Source organism: Callospermophilus lateralis, chromosome 2, assembly GCF_048772815.1.
Source record: "Callospermophilus lateralis isolate mCalLat2 chromosome 2, mCalLat2.hap1, whole genome shotgun sequence".
NCBI lineage: Eukaryota > Metazoa > Chordata > Mammalia > Rodentia > Sciuridae > Callospermophilus > Callospermophilus lateralis.
Window position 1 is genome coordinate 195,153,079 of NC_135306.1, and position 16,824 is coordinate 195,169,902.

Here is a 16,824-nt window from a genome sequence, read left to right on the forward strand (position 1 = left end):
TAGGGATTAACTGAGTGGTAACTGAAGGGGTGGGGTGTGGCTGGAGGAGGTAGGAATTGGGGCATGGCTTTGGTGTATATATTTGTGTCTGGAAAGTGGACTCTCTATTTTCTGATCATCATGATGTAAGCTGCTCCCCTCCATCACACTCTTCTGCCATGATGTTCAGCCTCACCTTGAGCCCTGAGAAATGGAGCCTCCCTTCCAGGTAATAAGACCTCTGAAACCAAGGACCCTCAAATAAACTTTTCCTCCTCTATACTTGAGCTGGTCAGATGTCTTAGTCACAGCAGTGAAAAAGCTGACTAAAACACAAGGAAATAAGGATACAAAGCCTAGAGTGTTCCCTGGGCAGTGAGTCTGTGTGATCGCTCTCCTGTGCCTATTTCACTTAGTTGCTATTGCAATATTTGAAAGTAGATGTTATTGTTTTCGTGAAATTCTCTCCGAATGTCTAAATGAGGTAATTAAAAAGGAGAAACCTAAACATTTAGTGCAGTGGTGTGATGTGCTGTCACTTTGTACTTTTTCATAGATCCTTCATTTTGATGAAGAAGAAAATGAATCATGAAAAGACCAAATTCAGTTTAGATTGTTAAAAAAAAAAAAAAAAAAAAACTTTATAAGGGTGGCCATGCTTTAAAACTACCGCTTACATTGCATATTATTTTTTCTTGTAGGCATGAGGATCTCCAGATTAGAGATGGCTTATTAGCCATGTCAACAGCAGAAAGGAATAATACAGCTACAGTCCTCATCTCCTCATGATGGTGACACTGCTGGTTACCTTGAGGAGTCCTACTTCCCTAAATGCTGAAGTCTTACACCAGAGAAGCACACTGAGGCCAAGTGTGGAGCAGAGAGAGGCTTTGTAAAAGGATAGTAGAATAGACTTCACCCTGAGGAAGAAGGGAACCTGAAAGGTGGAATCCTTGGGATGAGGAAGTCCCATTCCTTTTATATCCAATGTTTTCTTTATCCTTCTACATTCCTGTTCTTTATATCTTGCTTATTTTCCTATATCCTGCTTGTGAAGGGGTATCCAGGTGGGAAGGTCAAAAGGTGGGAAATTGGTGGGCTTATGAAGGCAAGAAGGGGCCTTGGGTTCATTAATTAGTATTTCCCTATTTGCTGGGAGTTGCTTCATTAACATTTTTTTAGGGTGGGCCAGGACTTTGGAACATTAACATTTCAATCTCCCTGGATTCAAATTGGACACCATTTTCTTTATTAGATTTGAATCCATTATCTCTATTAGACCCCATATCAGACCCATTTACCTAGCTACACTAACTACTTATCTTTAAATCAGGCTTCAATGGGGGTGAGGTAAAGAATACTTCCCAATGATTCACTGAGAGAAATTACAAGTAAATCATCAAAGCTGTCTTTTGAAATTAAAAACTATCCTTCTTCTCTACCATAAGTGGATGGGTCCATTCATCTTTATAGAACCTCTAACAATTCAAAAGTGGTGAATATTCTATCCTCACCTTAGTTCTCCTAATCATGAGCTCCTATCATCAATAAATGTTAAAATTTGTGTTTGTAGTGAAAAAAAAGAAGCTTTAAAGACATAGTGTATTTGTATGCACTGAAATAATTTGTGACTCTAAAACTATAAACTGGTCTGAAGCAGATCTCTATCATAATTGCAAACTTCAATAGTAACAGTTACATGTTTGTTCTTTTCTTGGAAATTATGCAAAACCAAAGTTTTATAACTGAATTTCACAGAATCCTACTGTTCAGAAAACAGTATTTGCTGTGTTTTTGTTGGTCTACCTTGCAACTATTGTAGGAAACATGCTGATAATATTGACCATCCTCTGTAGTCCTGCTCTGCTGGGGTCCCCCATGTACTTCTTCTTGGCATTTCTGTCCTTCTTAGAGGCCTGTTTATCCTCTGCTATCACACCAAAAATGTTTGCAGACTCCCTGTATGAGAGGAAAACCATCTCTTATAAAGGATGCATGATTCAACTTTTTGCTGAGCACTTCTTTGGTGGAGTAGAGATGATTGTCCCCACATCTATGGCCTATGACCACTATGTGGTCATTTGCAAGCCTCTGCTCTACTCTTCCATCATGAACTGGAGGCTCTGTGGCATTCTGGTAGGGGTGTCCTGGACAGGGGGCTTCTTGCATTCCATTATAGTGATTCTCTTTACTTTCCAGCTGCCCTTTTGTGGCCCTAATGTCATTGATCATTTCATGTGCAACTTGTACCCATTACTGAAGCTGGCCTGCACTGACACGCACATCCTAGGCCTTTTGATGATTGGCACTAGTGGATTTATGTGCATTATAATCTTCTGCTTGTTGCTGGTTTCCTATGGTGTCATTTTGTTCTCCCTGAGAACACACAGTGCTGAGGGGTGGAGGAAAGCTCTGTCCACCTGTGGATCTCACATTGCTGTTATGGTTTTGTTCTTTGTCCCATGCATATTTATAAATGCCTGGCCTCCTCTGTCTTTCCCTTTGACAAACTGGTGGAAACGTTTTATACCATGTTAACCCCCTTGCTCAATCCTTTGATTTATACTTTTAGAAACGAAGAAGTAAAAAAATGCATTAAGGAAAATGTGGAAGAGATTGGTATTAGTTTCTGATGAAAAGCAAGATATTAGACTCAAAAATAGTATAGAGAGTTAAGCAATCTTTATGGGATTCTCAGTACCTGTTAAGAGGTAACACACTTCTGTAGAAAAAGAAATACATTTTGTCTCTCAGAAATGATGTTTTCATTTTTATAACAGGTATCTACTCTGAGTTGGCAAGTCAGTGTCCTGATATGCAAATTAAAGTGGATTGATTCTTATTTTTACCTCCAATATAGTAGTAGTAGTAGTAGCAGTAGTAGTAGTAATAATAATAATAATAATAATAATAATAATAATAAATAGAGCAAAATCACTTTTCAGAATATTAGACATTAACTTTATGCTTTACAAAACTTGGGGAGGCAAAAGAAACACATCCTTGACATAAGTAGCTGAAGCTCTCTCAAATTACTTGAAGTGAAAAAAAAAAAAAAAAAAAAGATTTAGGAGGGTGACCTCAGTGATTTGGAATAAAAACAAGTTGAATTCAGGAATTTATGAATTCATTTATGAATACATGATCAGCAAAAGAGAACAGCAATAACAGAATTTCTGCTGCAGGTTCTGCATCACAGGACTCCATCATTGAAGTTGGGTTAATTACCATTTCTATAGAATTGGTGTAGCCTCTGGGATTTCTTGACAGATAAAGTCTGAGTGGCCCAATGCTGCTTACTGGGAGGTCCTCCTAGGCAACAATCAGGTTCAAGAGGAGAGGACACAGATTCCATGGGGAAGTCAGCCATGAGTATCTCCTATTCCAGCACAATCAAAGGGAATTATTGAGATGTCACATTATCAGCAAAGCCAAGAGCAGGGGCAGATAAGAAGAGTTGATTTCTCCCACTTCCAAAGAAGGTATAAATCTAGAGGCACCAGAAAGTAAAAGGAAGTTTTAAAAATTATATCTCAATTTACTTGATGATTTGAAATCTTGTGAGTTTGTGCTGCCATTTGAAAATAATTGTATCTAAGCAATTATAAATAAAGATATTACTCAAATAAGACACATCTTATTTGTTATTCCTGATGAGCCCAGCCTAATTTTATTTTAAGATTGGGAGCCATCTCATTACAAAGTCATGAAAAGTTAATTTCTACTCTACTATCAATTACTGAGATTTCTAAACTTATTTGGAATTCCTACCCATGCTCTGAACTCACTGATGCCTGGCTCTCCTTGACCAGACAACAACCCTCAATGACACCTCAGCGGCACCTCAGAAATTCTGATGTTGAGATTTGAATTTACTCCATACCTTAAAATATCATGCCATGTAGATTACTAATCTGCTATCTGCCCTTGGTGTTTTAGACCAAATCTTAATGCCAAGATAGCTTACCCCAAAGAGCAATGAAATCCTTCATATATTCTTCCATTAACTGGTATCATTGGTGTGTCACAAAGGCTTAGGCAAGCCAGTGCACCTGTCCTTCACTGTTCCCTTTCTTCTCCATCAGTTGTCTCCTCTCATAGCAGGTGTGTCTTCCTGCCCTTTCCTTTCACACAGTTCTCTTCATTAAGTACTTCATGTATCTCTAGGATCCAGCTTGAAAAACAAGGAACTGATATCATTGGGTCAATTAATTTATGGATCTGTAAATTCAACATTTGAAATAACGCAAAATAAAACCTTATTCAAGACAGATCATAGTGACCACTACAGATTCATATCTGATTCACACTGCACTTTAATACAAACACATTTTTTTTTTAACTCCTAAACTCCTACTGTATCCTTGGGTAATGATACTCAAGAGTAAAGAAAACACAATATTCAGTCAAAAAATAAACAAATACTGAAAGATATCTACTTGGCAGTTTTTTATTCTCACAAGTCTGATTGTAACTGTGGTACCTTCACCTTCTGAATGTAGCCCTCATTGCTCTAAGGCATAATTTTTTTTTAAGTTTTTTTTTTTTTTCCTGCTCTCTCCTCTCCTGCTCCCTAACAAGATTAGGGAGATAATGTTTGGTTATTTGAACAGAGTGAGAAAAGACACACCGGCACCAATCCTGTCCTGGAAGATCTGAAACCATATAAAGGAGCATGGTGACAAAAAGGGAAAGAGAAAAAGACACAGAGAACAATATTTGTATAGAAACACTTGCAGGACAGCAAGTCAGTCTGAACTTAGGTGATCTGGGAGCTGGATAGCAGGCAGGTGTGTAACAAGTGCACTTCAAATGGAGAGCTGCTGTGGGAAGCCAACTTGTGGGGTCATGTCTGAGCTTGCTGCTTTTGAAAACATAAAATCCCTAAATCTTCACTTTTCCCTGGAGATTACAGGAAACTATTCTATACTGTTCCAGCCAGCATCTACTTTGTGGCACAGTATGGCACTGGATGAATGCCATTGAAGCAAGCTGTTATAATGTGGATGCGAGATGTCCACACCCAAAGCTCTTGTGATTAATTCAGAAATGAGAAATGATTGGATTGTGAGAGCTGAAACAATTCATCCTGGTCTGAATGACTGGGTGGTAGTTGTAGGCATGTGGGGTAGACCTAGAGGAGTTGGGTCACTGGGGTGTTCCTTGGAAGTTTGCATCTCCCCTTGGGTCCTTCTCCGATGCTCTTAGTTTTCTTGCTGCCATGAGAGGAAGAGTTTTTCTCTATTAGGCCTTTGCCACATGATGTGCTGCCTCACCTGGGCCCTGATGAAGGTCACTGGCCATCTGTGGACTGAGAGCTTTGAAACTCTCTTCTCCAAATGAATTCTTCATCCTATAAGTTGTTCTTATCTGCAAAAGATGACTAAAATATGAGCTCTCTGAACAAAGTATGCACTGAGATGGCTGTGAGGAAAGGCCACCAAAGGCCACCTACTAGTTGGCAGCTGGACCATAGCCTAGGCAACACTTGGAGCCAAGGTTCTCTTTCATCTGGACATGTTGTGCTTCTCCGAGAGGACTGTGGATTATGTGGTGGACAAAGGGGCAGGTTTCACAGAGCTGCCACTCATGCTAGGGAGGGAGCTACTGAAAAGTGAAAGAAAACAGATGCAGGAGGCATTAATGTTTATAGTAGCTCATTCACAGTAGCAAAACTATGCAATCAACCTAAGTGTCCTTTACAGATGATGGATGAAGAAATGTGGTATGTAAACAAAATGAAATATTGCTCACCCATAAAGAAGAATGAAAATATGGCTTTGGCTGGTAAATGAAGGGAATTGGAGTCTATCATGCTAAGTGAAATAATCCAGTGCCCCTGAATGTTCCTTTGGATATGTGGATGACAACACACAATAAAGATGGTGGAGGGAAGAACAGAAGTTCACTGGATTAGAAAAAAGTGAATTAAGGGAAATTAAGCAGGAAACAGGAAAGCCAATGGAATAAATTAGGCATAACTTTTCTGTGTTCATTTATGAATACATGATCAGCAAAAGATAATGTACAAGTTAAACTCCATTTATGTGTATGTCAAAATATACTCTAGTGTCATATAAATCTAAAAAGAACAATTTTTTTAAAAACAAGTAATAAAACAAAAGAGGATTTAAAGAGTCCCTCAACCAGGCATTGTGGTGCATGCCTGTAATCTCAGAAGCTTGAGAAGCTCAGTCAGGAGGATCATGGCTCAAAGCCAACCTCAGTAATTTAGTGAGACCCTTTCTGAAAATAAAAGATTTTGAAATATTGGGTATTTGGCTCAGTGGTTAAGTGCCCTTTGGTTCAATCTCTGGCACCAAAAATATATATACATATAAAATTAAAGGTATGAAAATATATATGAAAAATGTTGGGTAGATGTCTTTCATTGCCTAAGATATGGCAAAATCTAGTTAATGAAAGATTTTGAAGCAATAATGAAGAAGGATATATTTAAAATATTACATGATTTGATCAGTGTGCATGTGTGTGTATTGATCCATCTCTCATTGATTTGCACCGTTTTATATTCTTTATCAGACCATTGATCCTCTCTGATGTTAGCAGTGTTTGTAGAGCAGAGAAGTGGACAATGTCAAAGGACTTCACATTTCAGGAGTGCAGTAATTATGGCTAATTCCAATGGAAGAAACAGAAGAAACATTGCTATATGTTTGTGCTATAAATCTCCAATCAATTTAACATAATGCTGAAAGGAATCATTGCTCCCATTTTCTTTTGTACTCTAGTCATTATCAGATTTGTTTGTGTCTGTAACTGTTATTAAGTATCTTTGAGAGAATCATCAGAAGTCAGTGAATATATGCAGCTAAATAAGTAACGCTGATTGATGAGTAAATAGATCCTGAATTATCAGAGACATCATGTCAACATGAACAAGCTCTACAAAGAACAGTAAAAGATGACTCCTGTACCTTGTATGTAGTCTATTGAACAACCTGACTATATAAATAGGCTACCTGTGACTGACTGGCTATAGATGAGCCAATGACTTGAGAGATAATTTGAAAATATGAAATATGAAAATTGTAAAAAAATCATGAAAAATTTTCATAATTGTGAATGACTGGCTATAGATGAGCCACTTACTTGAGAGATAATTTTTGATGAATTAATATTTCAGTACTTCTCCCACAAAGACAATCAAGTTTTCACAAAGATTGGTAAGCTAGCTCCATATTCATATAGATATTTGCCTGTATTTGAATAGCAGCCTTGTTAAAAAATGTGTGAGTACAAATGAAGATGAGAGATCTCTTGTTATCAAAACCTACATTAAAGCTTTAGTTTATAAAGTTTTGCAATAAACTGAATTAAGTAATAGGGTATTTAGAACACAGAAAAAAAATTGCCCAGGAGGTCACATATTTAGTTTGATTCTGTCACTCTGAACAAAATACCTGATAAGACAATTTAGAGAAGACATTTGTTCTGGTTACAGAAGTTTATTCTATTTTATTTTATTTATTTATTTATTTATTTATTTATTTATTTTTTGGTGGTGCTGGGGATTGAACCCAGGGCCTTGTGTATGTGAGGCAAGAACTCTACTAACTGAGTTATATCCCCAGCCCCAGAGGTTTATTCTATAAGCCTGGGATGAAGCAGAATATCATGGTGGAGGAGCATGGCAGAGGAAAGCAGCTCAGGATGTAGCAATCAAGAAGCAGAAAGAGAGAACTCAACAGGACAAATTAGAAACCCCACAGTTATATTTCCAGTGATGTATTTCCTCAAGTCACACCTACCTGCCTATAGTTTTCACCAGGTTAATCCATCAGTGAACTAATCCGCTGATTAGTTTTTATCTCTCATGATCTAATGGTTTTATGTCTGAAAGTGCTAGCATTGTCTCACCCACGAACTTTTGGGGGACCACTCAGATCTAAACCATAACACTCTCTCTTTGGAAACTTACTAGAAGTTCTGAGATTTAACAATAATGAAGATGGGACTTTTGATCAGTGGGAACCGGTAGATTGTTGGTAAAATTCTGGAAAGCTAAATTGCTAGTTCCTTTCTGGTACCTTTCATCATCTTGGCTAAGACTCCTTCTGTCTCTCTTTCACTAATTCCTAATTCAAATATAATGGGAAATCACCTCATTGTTCTCACATTGTGCAAAATAATAGTTTAGTTATGTTAACTCTTCTACTTCATCTGTACAATATTACTTACATATTATTGCACACTTTCTCCAACAGAATCAAATAAATAAAAATGAAAGAGTAAACAAATCAGGAAAGAGAATAAGAAGTTGCTAAGAATGGTATTAAATGAGAACCAGGATTGCAGAACATACTGATAGAGCTTAATTGCTGAATAATATTTTTAAACTATCATGTCAAGTGATTATTTTGTGTCAGGTGACACATGTAAATTTTTAATTAACAGAAAATTACCTTCTCTTAAGTCCATAGGTTGTGGAAGTGATGGTCTTTGGGGGTCTCAACTTTTCTCATAAATCACTTAAATTTTACACATTTTGTGGATTCTTAATAAACATAAAATTAGATAGCATTCAATGTTTCAATAGTGAAAAAGTAGAAAATTATTGGTGAGGAACCTCCTGAAGGGGCTTGAGGAGCTATGTCCAAATTTTTCCCAAAACTTCATTTTAAATGCTATGTGTCTTTACATTAATTATATCTGCCATACCATTTTTCAAATAAGAGAAAAAAGATATTTCTATATCTTCTCTTAATTTATTTTTTGTATATAAAATTTATGGTTTATAAGATCAGTTTCTGAAAGGAAAAAAGTAACATTTCAAATAATGTATATTTCATCACATATTTTATATAAAATATTTTTCTTTAATAAGTACTACTTGCTACTGTCATCTGAGAGTAGTACATGGTTTCCGCATGAACTGGTGAGTGGATGGTTTATCACAGAACTCTGTTTTTATATTTACTAGATGCACAAGTATTTGGCCTGAATCCTGAAAGAAACAGTATATTCTACAGCCAAATACTCAGTGCTCTATTCCTAAGAATGATGGGAAAAGCATCTTCAGATAGAAATCCAAGAGCAGTAAGAGGAGAAAACAGGAAAAAAAAAAAAAAAACTATAATTGCTTGGGACAAACGTTTTTCAAATTGCTTGGGACAAAAGTTTTTCAAATAGCTGAGCAAGTTAAAAACCACATCAAATTGTACCTTGGCACATCATGCTGATGGAAAATTTCCAAGCTCTGGGGAAAAAGAAGCAGTAAGGAAGCCTCTTTAAAGTCCAGATAAAAATACAGGAGGAAATTATTGCTTCTCTCTTTTCTTGTATTTCTGAGACCATGGTGAAGATAACTCTTGACCATGAGTGAGGATGTTTTCTACCTTGACTCTCAAAGGGGCTTTTTCTTTTTCTCTTAGATTTTGAGCAAAGATTGGACATAGATATTACAGTTTGGGGTCAACTGAGTCAATTTTTCTCCATGGAGAACAGGAGATGGCCATCACAAGAATTTTCATGGAACTGATACATGGTGAGATTTATAGTTTAACTTTTTGGATTTTCATGGATTTTTTTTTTTATTGTGATGCAGTGCTTAAAATTATGGGTGTTGTGGTGGTGCCAAGTTCAATGCACAAGGGTGCCTCTGTCAGCAACCATGCACTTGGTATAACTGCATAATCTTTATGACTTGTGACTTCTCATGTTTAATGAGGATTATAACATCAGCAAGGTCAAGAGATGTGGAATTAAATGAAATAATTCATGTGGACAACATAGTTCGTAGCTGACACAAAATAAGTGTTCTATGAGCAGCAGGTCTTAGAGTGCATCTTTTTTGGTGGTAGAGATTTGGTGAAATGAGAAAATCAAGTCTAACGAAATAAAGCTCATTTTCAACTTTTTATCTTCAAGGTAAATTTAAACACTTAGAAACACATCAAATGCATATTTATATGTTTGTGTGAGGAAAAGGGAGAATTTATAATGTACTCCAAACAATGAACATGGAATATTATTCCAAATATGTAGATGATTATTCATACTTCTTTATTTTTTCATTATCAATTCTTAGTGGACACATGTACATATTTATGGGACCACCTGATCAGATCAAGGTAATTGGCATAAATGTCACTGCAAATATTTGTCTTTTATTTAACTTGGAAAATTAAAAATCATCTCTACCAACTTTAGAAATATGTAATGAATTGGTTTCAACCCTGGTCACCGAACCTAAGCTGTTCTTCCTATGCAGCGGCACCACTTTGCACTCTGTCAATTAACCTTGCCCTATCCACCTTCCCACTCCACTCTACTTTTCCCAGATTCTAGGTACCCTGCTTCTACTCTCTCCTTCTTTGAGACCTGCACTTGTAACTTCCACATATAAGTGACAATAGGTGGCAACTGTCTTTTCTTGCCCTAATTATTTCAAGTGCATATTATTGTGCTAGCTCTTGGACAGTTTGTCTTGCTAAGAATATTCTCGTTTATCATTTGTTTGCTAATATTTGCACCACTCTGTGTTTTAGACTAAAGTGATATTTTCAGATGCTGTAGAAAGAACATTGACATATTACTAAAGTAGACACAAATCTAGCAGGATGAGTCACAGATTCATTGAGATAGAATATAACATTCACTATTTCCACAACAACACACTCCTAAAAAGCACAGGGAAAAACATTAAGCCTAAAAAAGATTGACTAAGCCACAGAATGGTGTCTTTAGTTGTAATTGTTTAATTGTTCCTATGTGCATTTGATGCCATAAGTAGCACTGAGTTGTTGCCTCAGAATTGTTCAGAAAAATTCAAGTGGTTAAGCTCTGAACTGCTTTATTGCTTGTTATTATGGCTTTGTCTGTATCTTGAAATGAGCTAAAACCATTGAGAGAATGGAAAAGAAGGCTCAGGTATACATCTGGAAGTGCATGAGTGAAAACAAATTTTTTTTCTCAAATTCTAGATGCATATTGTGTGTATGTACATATATGTAAACATCCTTATGAAATGTTTTACATGTATAAGATCAGACATTTGGGAAAAACATCAGAGCAACATTTATATTCAAAAAAAGTATCAAAAATCTAACATAATATATGCTGAGTAATAATACTAAATTAAAAGTATAGTTGACTTTAAAGTAATTACAGGGAAGGTAATACAAATAGAATTTTATTGTTTAAATTTGCACTAACAATATTTAGAAACAGTCATGCAAACGTGACTGATATGCACATATATGTTCACATCAATACATCTGAAAATTACTGCTTGAGACAAGATTCCCAAACACTATTTATTTTGACAGCCTTACTTCTAATCCCTCTTTTAGGTTTGAATGTTATCTATATGTTTGAAAGTTAATAAAAAAAAAATTTGTATTTCTTTCACAATGGTGCCAAAATTATTTGTGCTGATAAAAATAGTAGGAAGAAAAAAGTGGACAGGTTGCATAGTTGTGCAAAGGGAAGCAAACTTCTTCAAGTCACCACCCCAGGACATGGCCCAGTGCCTACAGTTCATGCTGTTTTGGTCTGAACAATCTCAGGTGCAGCTCTAGCATACTTGAGAATATGGTTACTGAGAAAGGGAAGACCACAGAATGTTCTAGGACAAATGCAGACACATTAAACTTCTATGTGTAGGAGAATGTGAATTTAAAACTGATATCAATAAATGTATAAAGTACGGGGAGAAAAATTTAAAATAGGTTACAATTTTAATTAAGTTTTCCTGTTATGAAAGTGTTTTCCTTCCACCTTTTCAAGGAATGTTCCTCAGACCTCACATATTTTTTCTTAACTGTTCTCATGATGGAGAGACTTGTTCTGTGTTAGTTAATTATTCTCTATTATAAATATTTTCACAATAGTAAATAGGGATTTGTTGCACATTAAAATCTCAATCATTTTAAAAATTTTCTCTTCTGAATGATAAAACTATATTCAAAATATCAATATAAATGGTGGGATTATTAATAACAATTTTCTGTTTCTAACTTAATATATTGCAAAATGTTTGATTATTAGCTTATATCATTAATTATTGCTCTATTCACTATATCATGTGATATTATTGCAGTGATCTGATTTATAGAGTAATCTTTCTCACTGAATATTTTAGGTGTGTTTCTGTTTCATGTGATACCACAGCATTTTCCATTGTAAAATATACCATGCCATTTCACTTCATAATAAATGTTTAGGGTTTGGGTAATTAGTAGAAAGAATACAAACATGGTTTTGATTCTGGAAATACCTACCAATATGTTTTTTAAAGGATGGCATAAATGAAGTTGTTTTATTACAATTTTAGTAGAGCTAGAACTTTAGAAAATAACATGTCTTCAAAAGACATTTTTATGATGCAAAATTCACTTTGTGTGTACTTGCTCTTAAAAACAATGGCATCATAATTCTTTATATATTTTTTTACCAACACTGCTCACATCATGTCATATTGCTTTCTGTTTGACCCTATGGTCAGGCAGCTTGAGGCACAGGGCTTAGTTTATTCATCCATCAGTATCAAACAATAAGGCTAGAGTTGTAGATTTCTGGTAGCAGAAATTGATCATTATTTTTCTTTCCGTTTAAATTTTTATTTGGAGTAATTTTAGATTAACCAAAAAGTGGAATAAATACAGAAAAAATATGTAGAATAGACCAATTTTTAATTAATATTATTATCATACATTATTATGGATACATCTGTCAATGTATGAAATGAACATAGATACATTATTCTAAGTAAACACCAGATTTTATTCATATTTCACTATGTTTGCCACTGTTGTTCCTTTGATATTGTAGGATTCAATTCATGACAATGACTCTTTTTTTAAAATAACAAGTCATAAATTTTAAAATTCTACACATGTGATCACAATCTGTGAGGCACCACATAATCTCCATTGTCAATTTTAATATTACTATTTGGGATCAATATCATCAGAAAAAGAAGGGATTGATTTTTTGACACCCAAAACACTTCAATTATGCAATGATATTGCTTTTAGACCATCCTGAAAAAGGAAGCAGAGAGATAAGATTTATGTAATTATTAGATTAATTTGGACCCTGTCTTCAACTTCCCGCTCCATTTGCTTCATTATGAAGCAATTTGAAGAAGGCATGGGTACAGGTGGGTCTGAGACCACAATAACATATTCTAGGACATTCAAAAGTGTAGTGCATTTTAAAATACTATTTATTCACTGCTAATGATATCAGTATTTTTATATTTATGACCCATCTGATATCCAAAAGAAACCTATTGACAGAAATTGTTATTAAACCATTAGCAGAAGTATAACCTGAGGTTTATAGAATTTTAAGCATTTTAAGTAACATAATCCATGACATAGAAAAAATAGAGGGATCTGGATTTGAAACCAGGTCTAAACAAGTCTGGTGTTTATGTTCTAAATAATTTCCTTTATTTCTCTTTCCTGCTTTAGTTCTAGGGTAAAATGAACTTTGCTGGATGATATATTGCTATTCTTTATTCTGTAATCAGTGGTTTTCGACTGATCCAATGAGCTTTCAGAGTTTGTCTTGTATTAATGTTTCTTATAAATGGCTCAGGAGTTCAAAGTACAGATGTTGGTTATGAATATCCTGTGAACAAATTGGAAATGATCATTTAAAGGTAAGTGAAAAAATAAATATTAACTTACAGAAATATTTTAGTTAACTGTAAAAATTTAAAATTGTTTTCCTTACTGAAAATGGGAGTCATGAAATAGTTTATTTTTTTATTCTTATATAAAACTCATCAATCATTGAATTTTCAATTCATCCTTTTTTATAAATTAAAAAACACACACACCGAGTGATATAAATCCAAATTAATTTTTCTATGTTCTTATATGTATATATCATAATGAATCACACCATCATGTACATCCACAATAATGAGGTACTAATTATAATAAGACATATTCCACGCTTGCATAATTCTATCAAAAGGAATTCTATTGTATCAGTATAAAAAACCCAATAAAATTAAATATATATGTATACACACATACATACATATGTATGTACATATGTATGTGGAAAAATTTATATGGACACATACATATGCTATTTTAGTAATCATTTGGCTTTACATACAAGCAAGGACCATCATTCTCTGAAGCTATGTCTGTCTGTGAATTGTGATCCAAGGGTTCAAGTATTATCTGTATGAATCATGGATGAGGTTTCTTCAGGCTGGTTTCCTTAAGTGAGAACATAATAACTACAATTGGTAAGAGCCTGTCATCCTAAACAATATTTCCACATTTTGAATTTGACCTTACAATAATCCTGGAAGATAGTAGGTAAGCTATAAATGAACATCCTTGCCTGACAAGAAAGCCTCATCAATTTGAAAACTTTATCTTGAGATATACCTGATCAGAGTGGGTCTTGTTGTGGTAAGCATTGGCAAATGATTAACTAAGCCTCTAGACTAGGCTGACAGCTAACATGTTCTCTTCCTTACCTAGGTGGTTTTTGCTGGTTTGCATGTTTAGGGAATTGACTATACATTCTCATTCCTCATCATTTGTTGGGTTTCCTTCATCAAGATACCTCATTCAAACAGGAACAAAAAATCAGAGGCTTCAAGGTTGACAATTGAAGAGAAATTCTAAAAGAAGCAGCCTGCCCTGAAGTCCTTGCTGGAAAAGAAAAATCCCCATTTTTTTCCTGTTGACCCAGACAAAAGGACTTGGGCGTGGGGACAGAGGTGTTCGGTGTGACATTCCATATCATGCATCTGTTGTTTGCTTGAACATAAGGTTGTTAATCTTGGGTTTCCCATTAGTAAAATTTGGACGATAACACCTAACAAAGACTGGTACTTAGACAGTGACCTCTCAGCTGTGGCTATCTTTGAATACATCATTTACGGATTAGGAGGACACTCAAGTATAGGTATCATTAATTTCTTACATGTATTATAGAGCTGGACACTTTCCCATGAATTCTCCTTCCATAAAAAATAGAAATAATTCACTTAAAGGCCAATTCACTTCAGATTTTTAAATAAATATTGGAGGAGTAGTCATTATTTTTGAGACCTGCTTAAAATGCATATTTTTCTCCTTCTTTTTATAAATGAGACTGTTTCCAGATAATGGATGACCTGGTAGTAACCAGTGTTGTATGACCAGGACAAGCATAGTTAATAAATCACATTCTTCCTTCCTCATATATTGGGTTTGGTTTCATAATGGCTCTCAGTAATTCACCCTGAAAATCACTATTAAATGATCAAGATGTCACTTGTTATAAAAATTCTTCCACTTTAACATCTGTGGATGCTTTCCTTTCCCCTTATTAACCCAGGACATTTTGAATAATTCACTAGTTCATCCCAATCTTTATTTATTCCAATATCTATTACCTTCAAACATATCTCATTTGTCTTTTTGAAAATAAGAGCTCAAAAATTAGAACTCATTATAACAATACAATATTCATGGGTGCCATCAAATTGTTGGTAATTATAATATTATGAACTGATCTGAAGCAAATTGTTTCTATCATACTTGTAGATTCACATAATCACTGTTGTACTTTCACCCTTTCCTTGGAAATCATGCAAAACCAAAGCTTTGTAACTGAATTCGTCTTTGCCGGGCTTTCACAGAATCCTACTGTTCAGAAAATAGTCTTTGTTGTGTTTTTGTTGGTCTACCTTGCAACTGTTGCAGGCAACATGCTGATTGTAGTGACCATCCTCTGTAGCCCTTCATTGCTGGGCTGCCCCATGTACTTCTTCTTGGCTGTCCTATCATTACAGGATGCATGCTTCTCCTCTTCCATCACACCAAAAATGATTGCAGACTCCCTATATAAGCAGAAAACCATTTCTTATAAAGGATGCATGATTCAACTTTTTGCTGCACACTTATTTGGTGGGGCAGAGATGATTATCCTCACAGCCATGGCCTATGACCGCTATGTGGCCATTTGCAAGCCCTTGCACTACTCTGCCATCATGAACTGGAGGCTCTGTGGCATTCTGGTAGGGGTGTCCTGGGCAGGGGGCTTCTTGCATTCCATCATACAGATTCTCTTTACTTTCCAGCTGCCCTTCTGTGGGCCTAATATCATTGATCATTTCATGTGTGAGTTGTACCCACTGTTGAAGCTGGCCTGTACTGATACTTACATTTTTGACCTTTTGGTGATCACCAATAGTGGGTTAATCTGCATCATCAACTTTTGCTTGTTGCTGGTCTCCTATGGTGTCATCTTGTTCTCCCTGAGAAAACACAGTGCTGAGGGGCGGAGGAAAGCTCTGTCCACCTGTGGATCTCACATTACTGTTGTGGTTTTGTTATTTGTCCCATGCATATTTATATATGCACGACCTTCATCTTCCTTTCCCTTTGACAAAGAAGTAGAGATAGTTTACACCATTCTGACTCCCTTGCTCAATCCTTTGGTTTATACATTGAGGAATAAGGAAGTGAAAAATGCCATTAAGAAAGTACGGAAGAGATTGGTGGTGGGTTTTAAGGGAAAATAAAATACAGAACTATGGAAAGCAGATGAGCCCCTGGTGATCAGCTGACCCTGCAATGTCAGTGAAAAGTCAAGCCAGGGAAACATTCTTTGTCAAAGGTAAGAATGTTATCAATTTTGACTCTTTGGCTCTGTCACTAACAGTTATCAGATATCCCAGAACAATGGGTGTCTTTGGAACTGCAGGATCATAGCAGAATGTTTTTAGCTCTGCAAAGAATTTTTATAGCTCTCTAACTTTTAGTGTACAAAAAAGCCTCTGACAATTTATAAGCCTGGAACAATTTACAATGTCCCTATAGTTTAACCTCCTGATTCTGAGACCCTGTATAGTGAACT

At 35.5% G+C, this 16,824-nt stretch overlaps 1 protein-coding gene and 1 pseudogene across 1 annotated transcript; both read left to right on the forward strand.

Annotated features, from left to right (window-relative positions):
- The first annotated feature begins 1,702 nt into the window (after window positions 1-1,702).
- Window positions 1,703-2,655, forward strand: LOC143390440 (olfactory receptor 4C15-like; annotated as a pseudogene).
- Window positions 2,656-15,544: 12,889 nt separating this feature from the next.
- LOC143391709 (olfactory receptor 4C15-like) lies at window positions 15,545-16,489 on the forward strand. The gene has a single exon (XM_076844467.2). The coding sequence runs from the start codon at window positions 15,554-15,556 to the stop codon at window positions 16,487-16,489; it is 936 nt and encodes a 311-aa protein (XP_076700582.1). The 5' UTR covers window positions 15,545-15,553.
- Window positions 16,490-16,824: the final 335 nt, after the last annotated feature.

Bases quoted from the DNA above. Each gene is read 5' to 3' on its own strand.
- LOC143391709 (XM_076844467.2), top strand. From the start codon at position 15,554: ATGCAAAACCAAAGCTTTGTAACTGAATTCGTCTTTGCCGGGCTTTCA.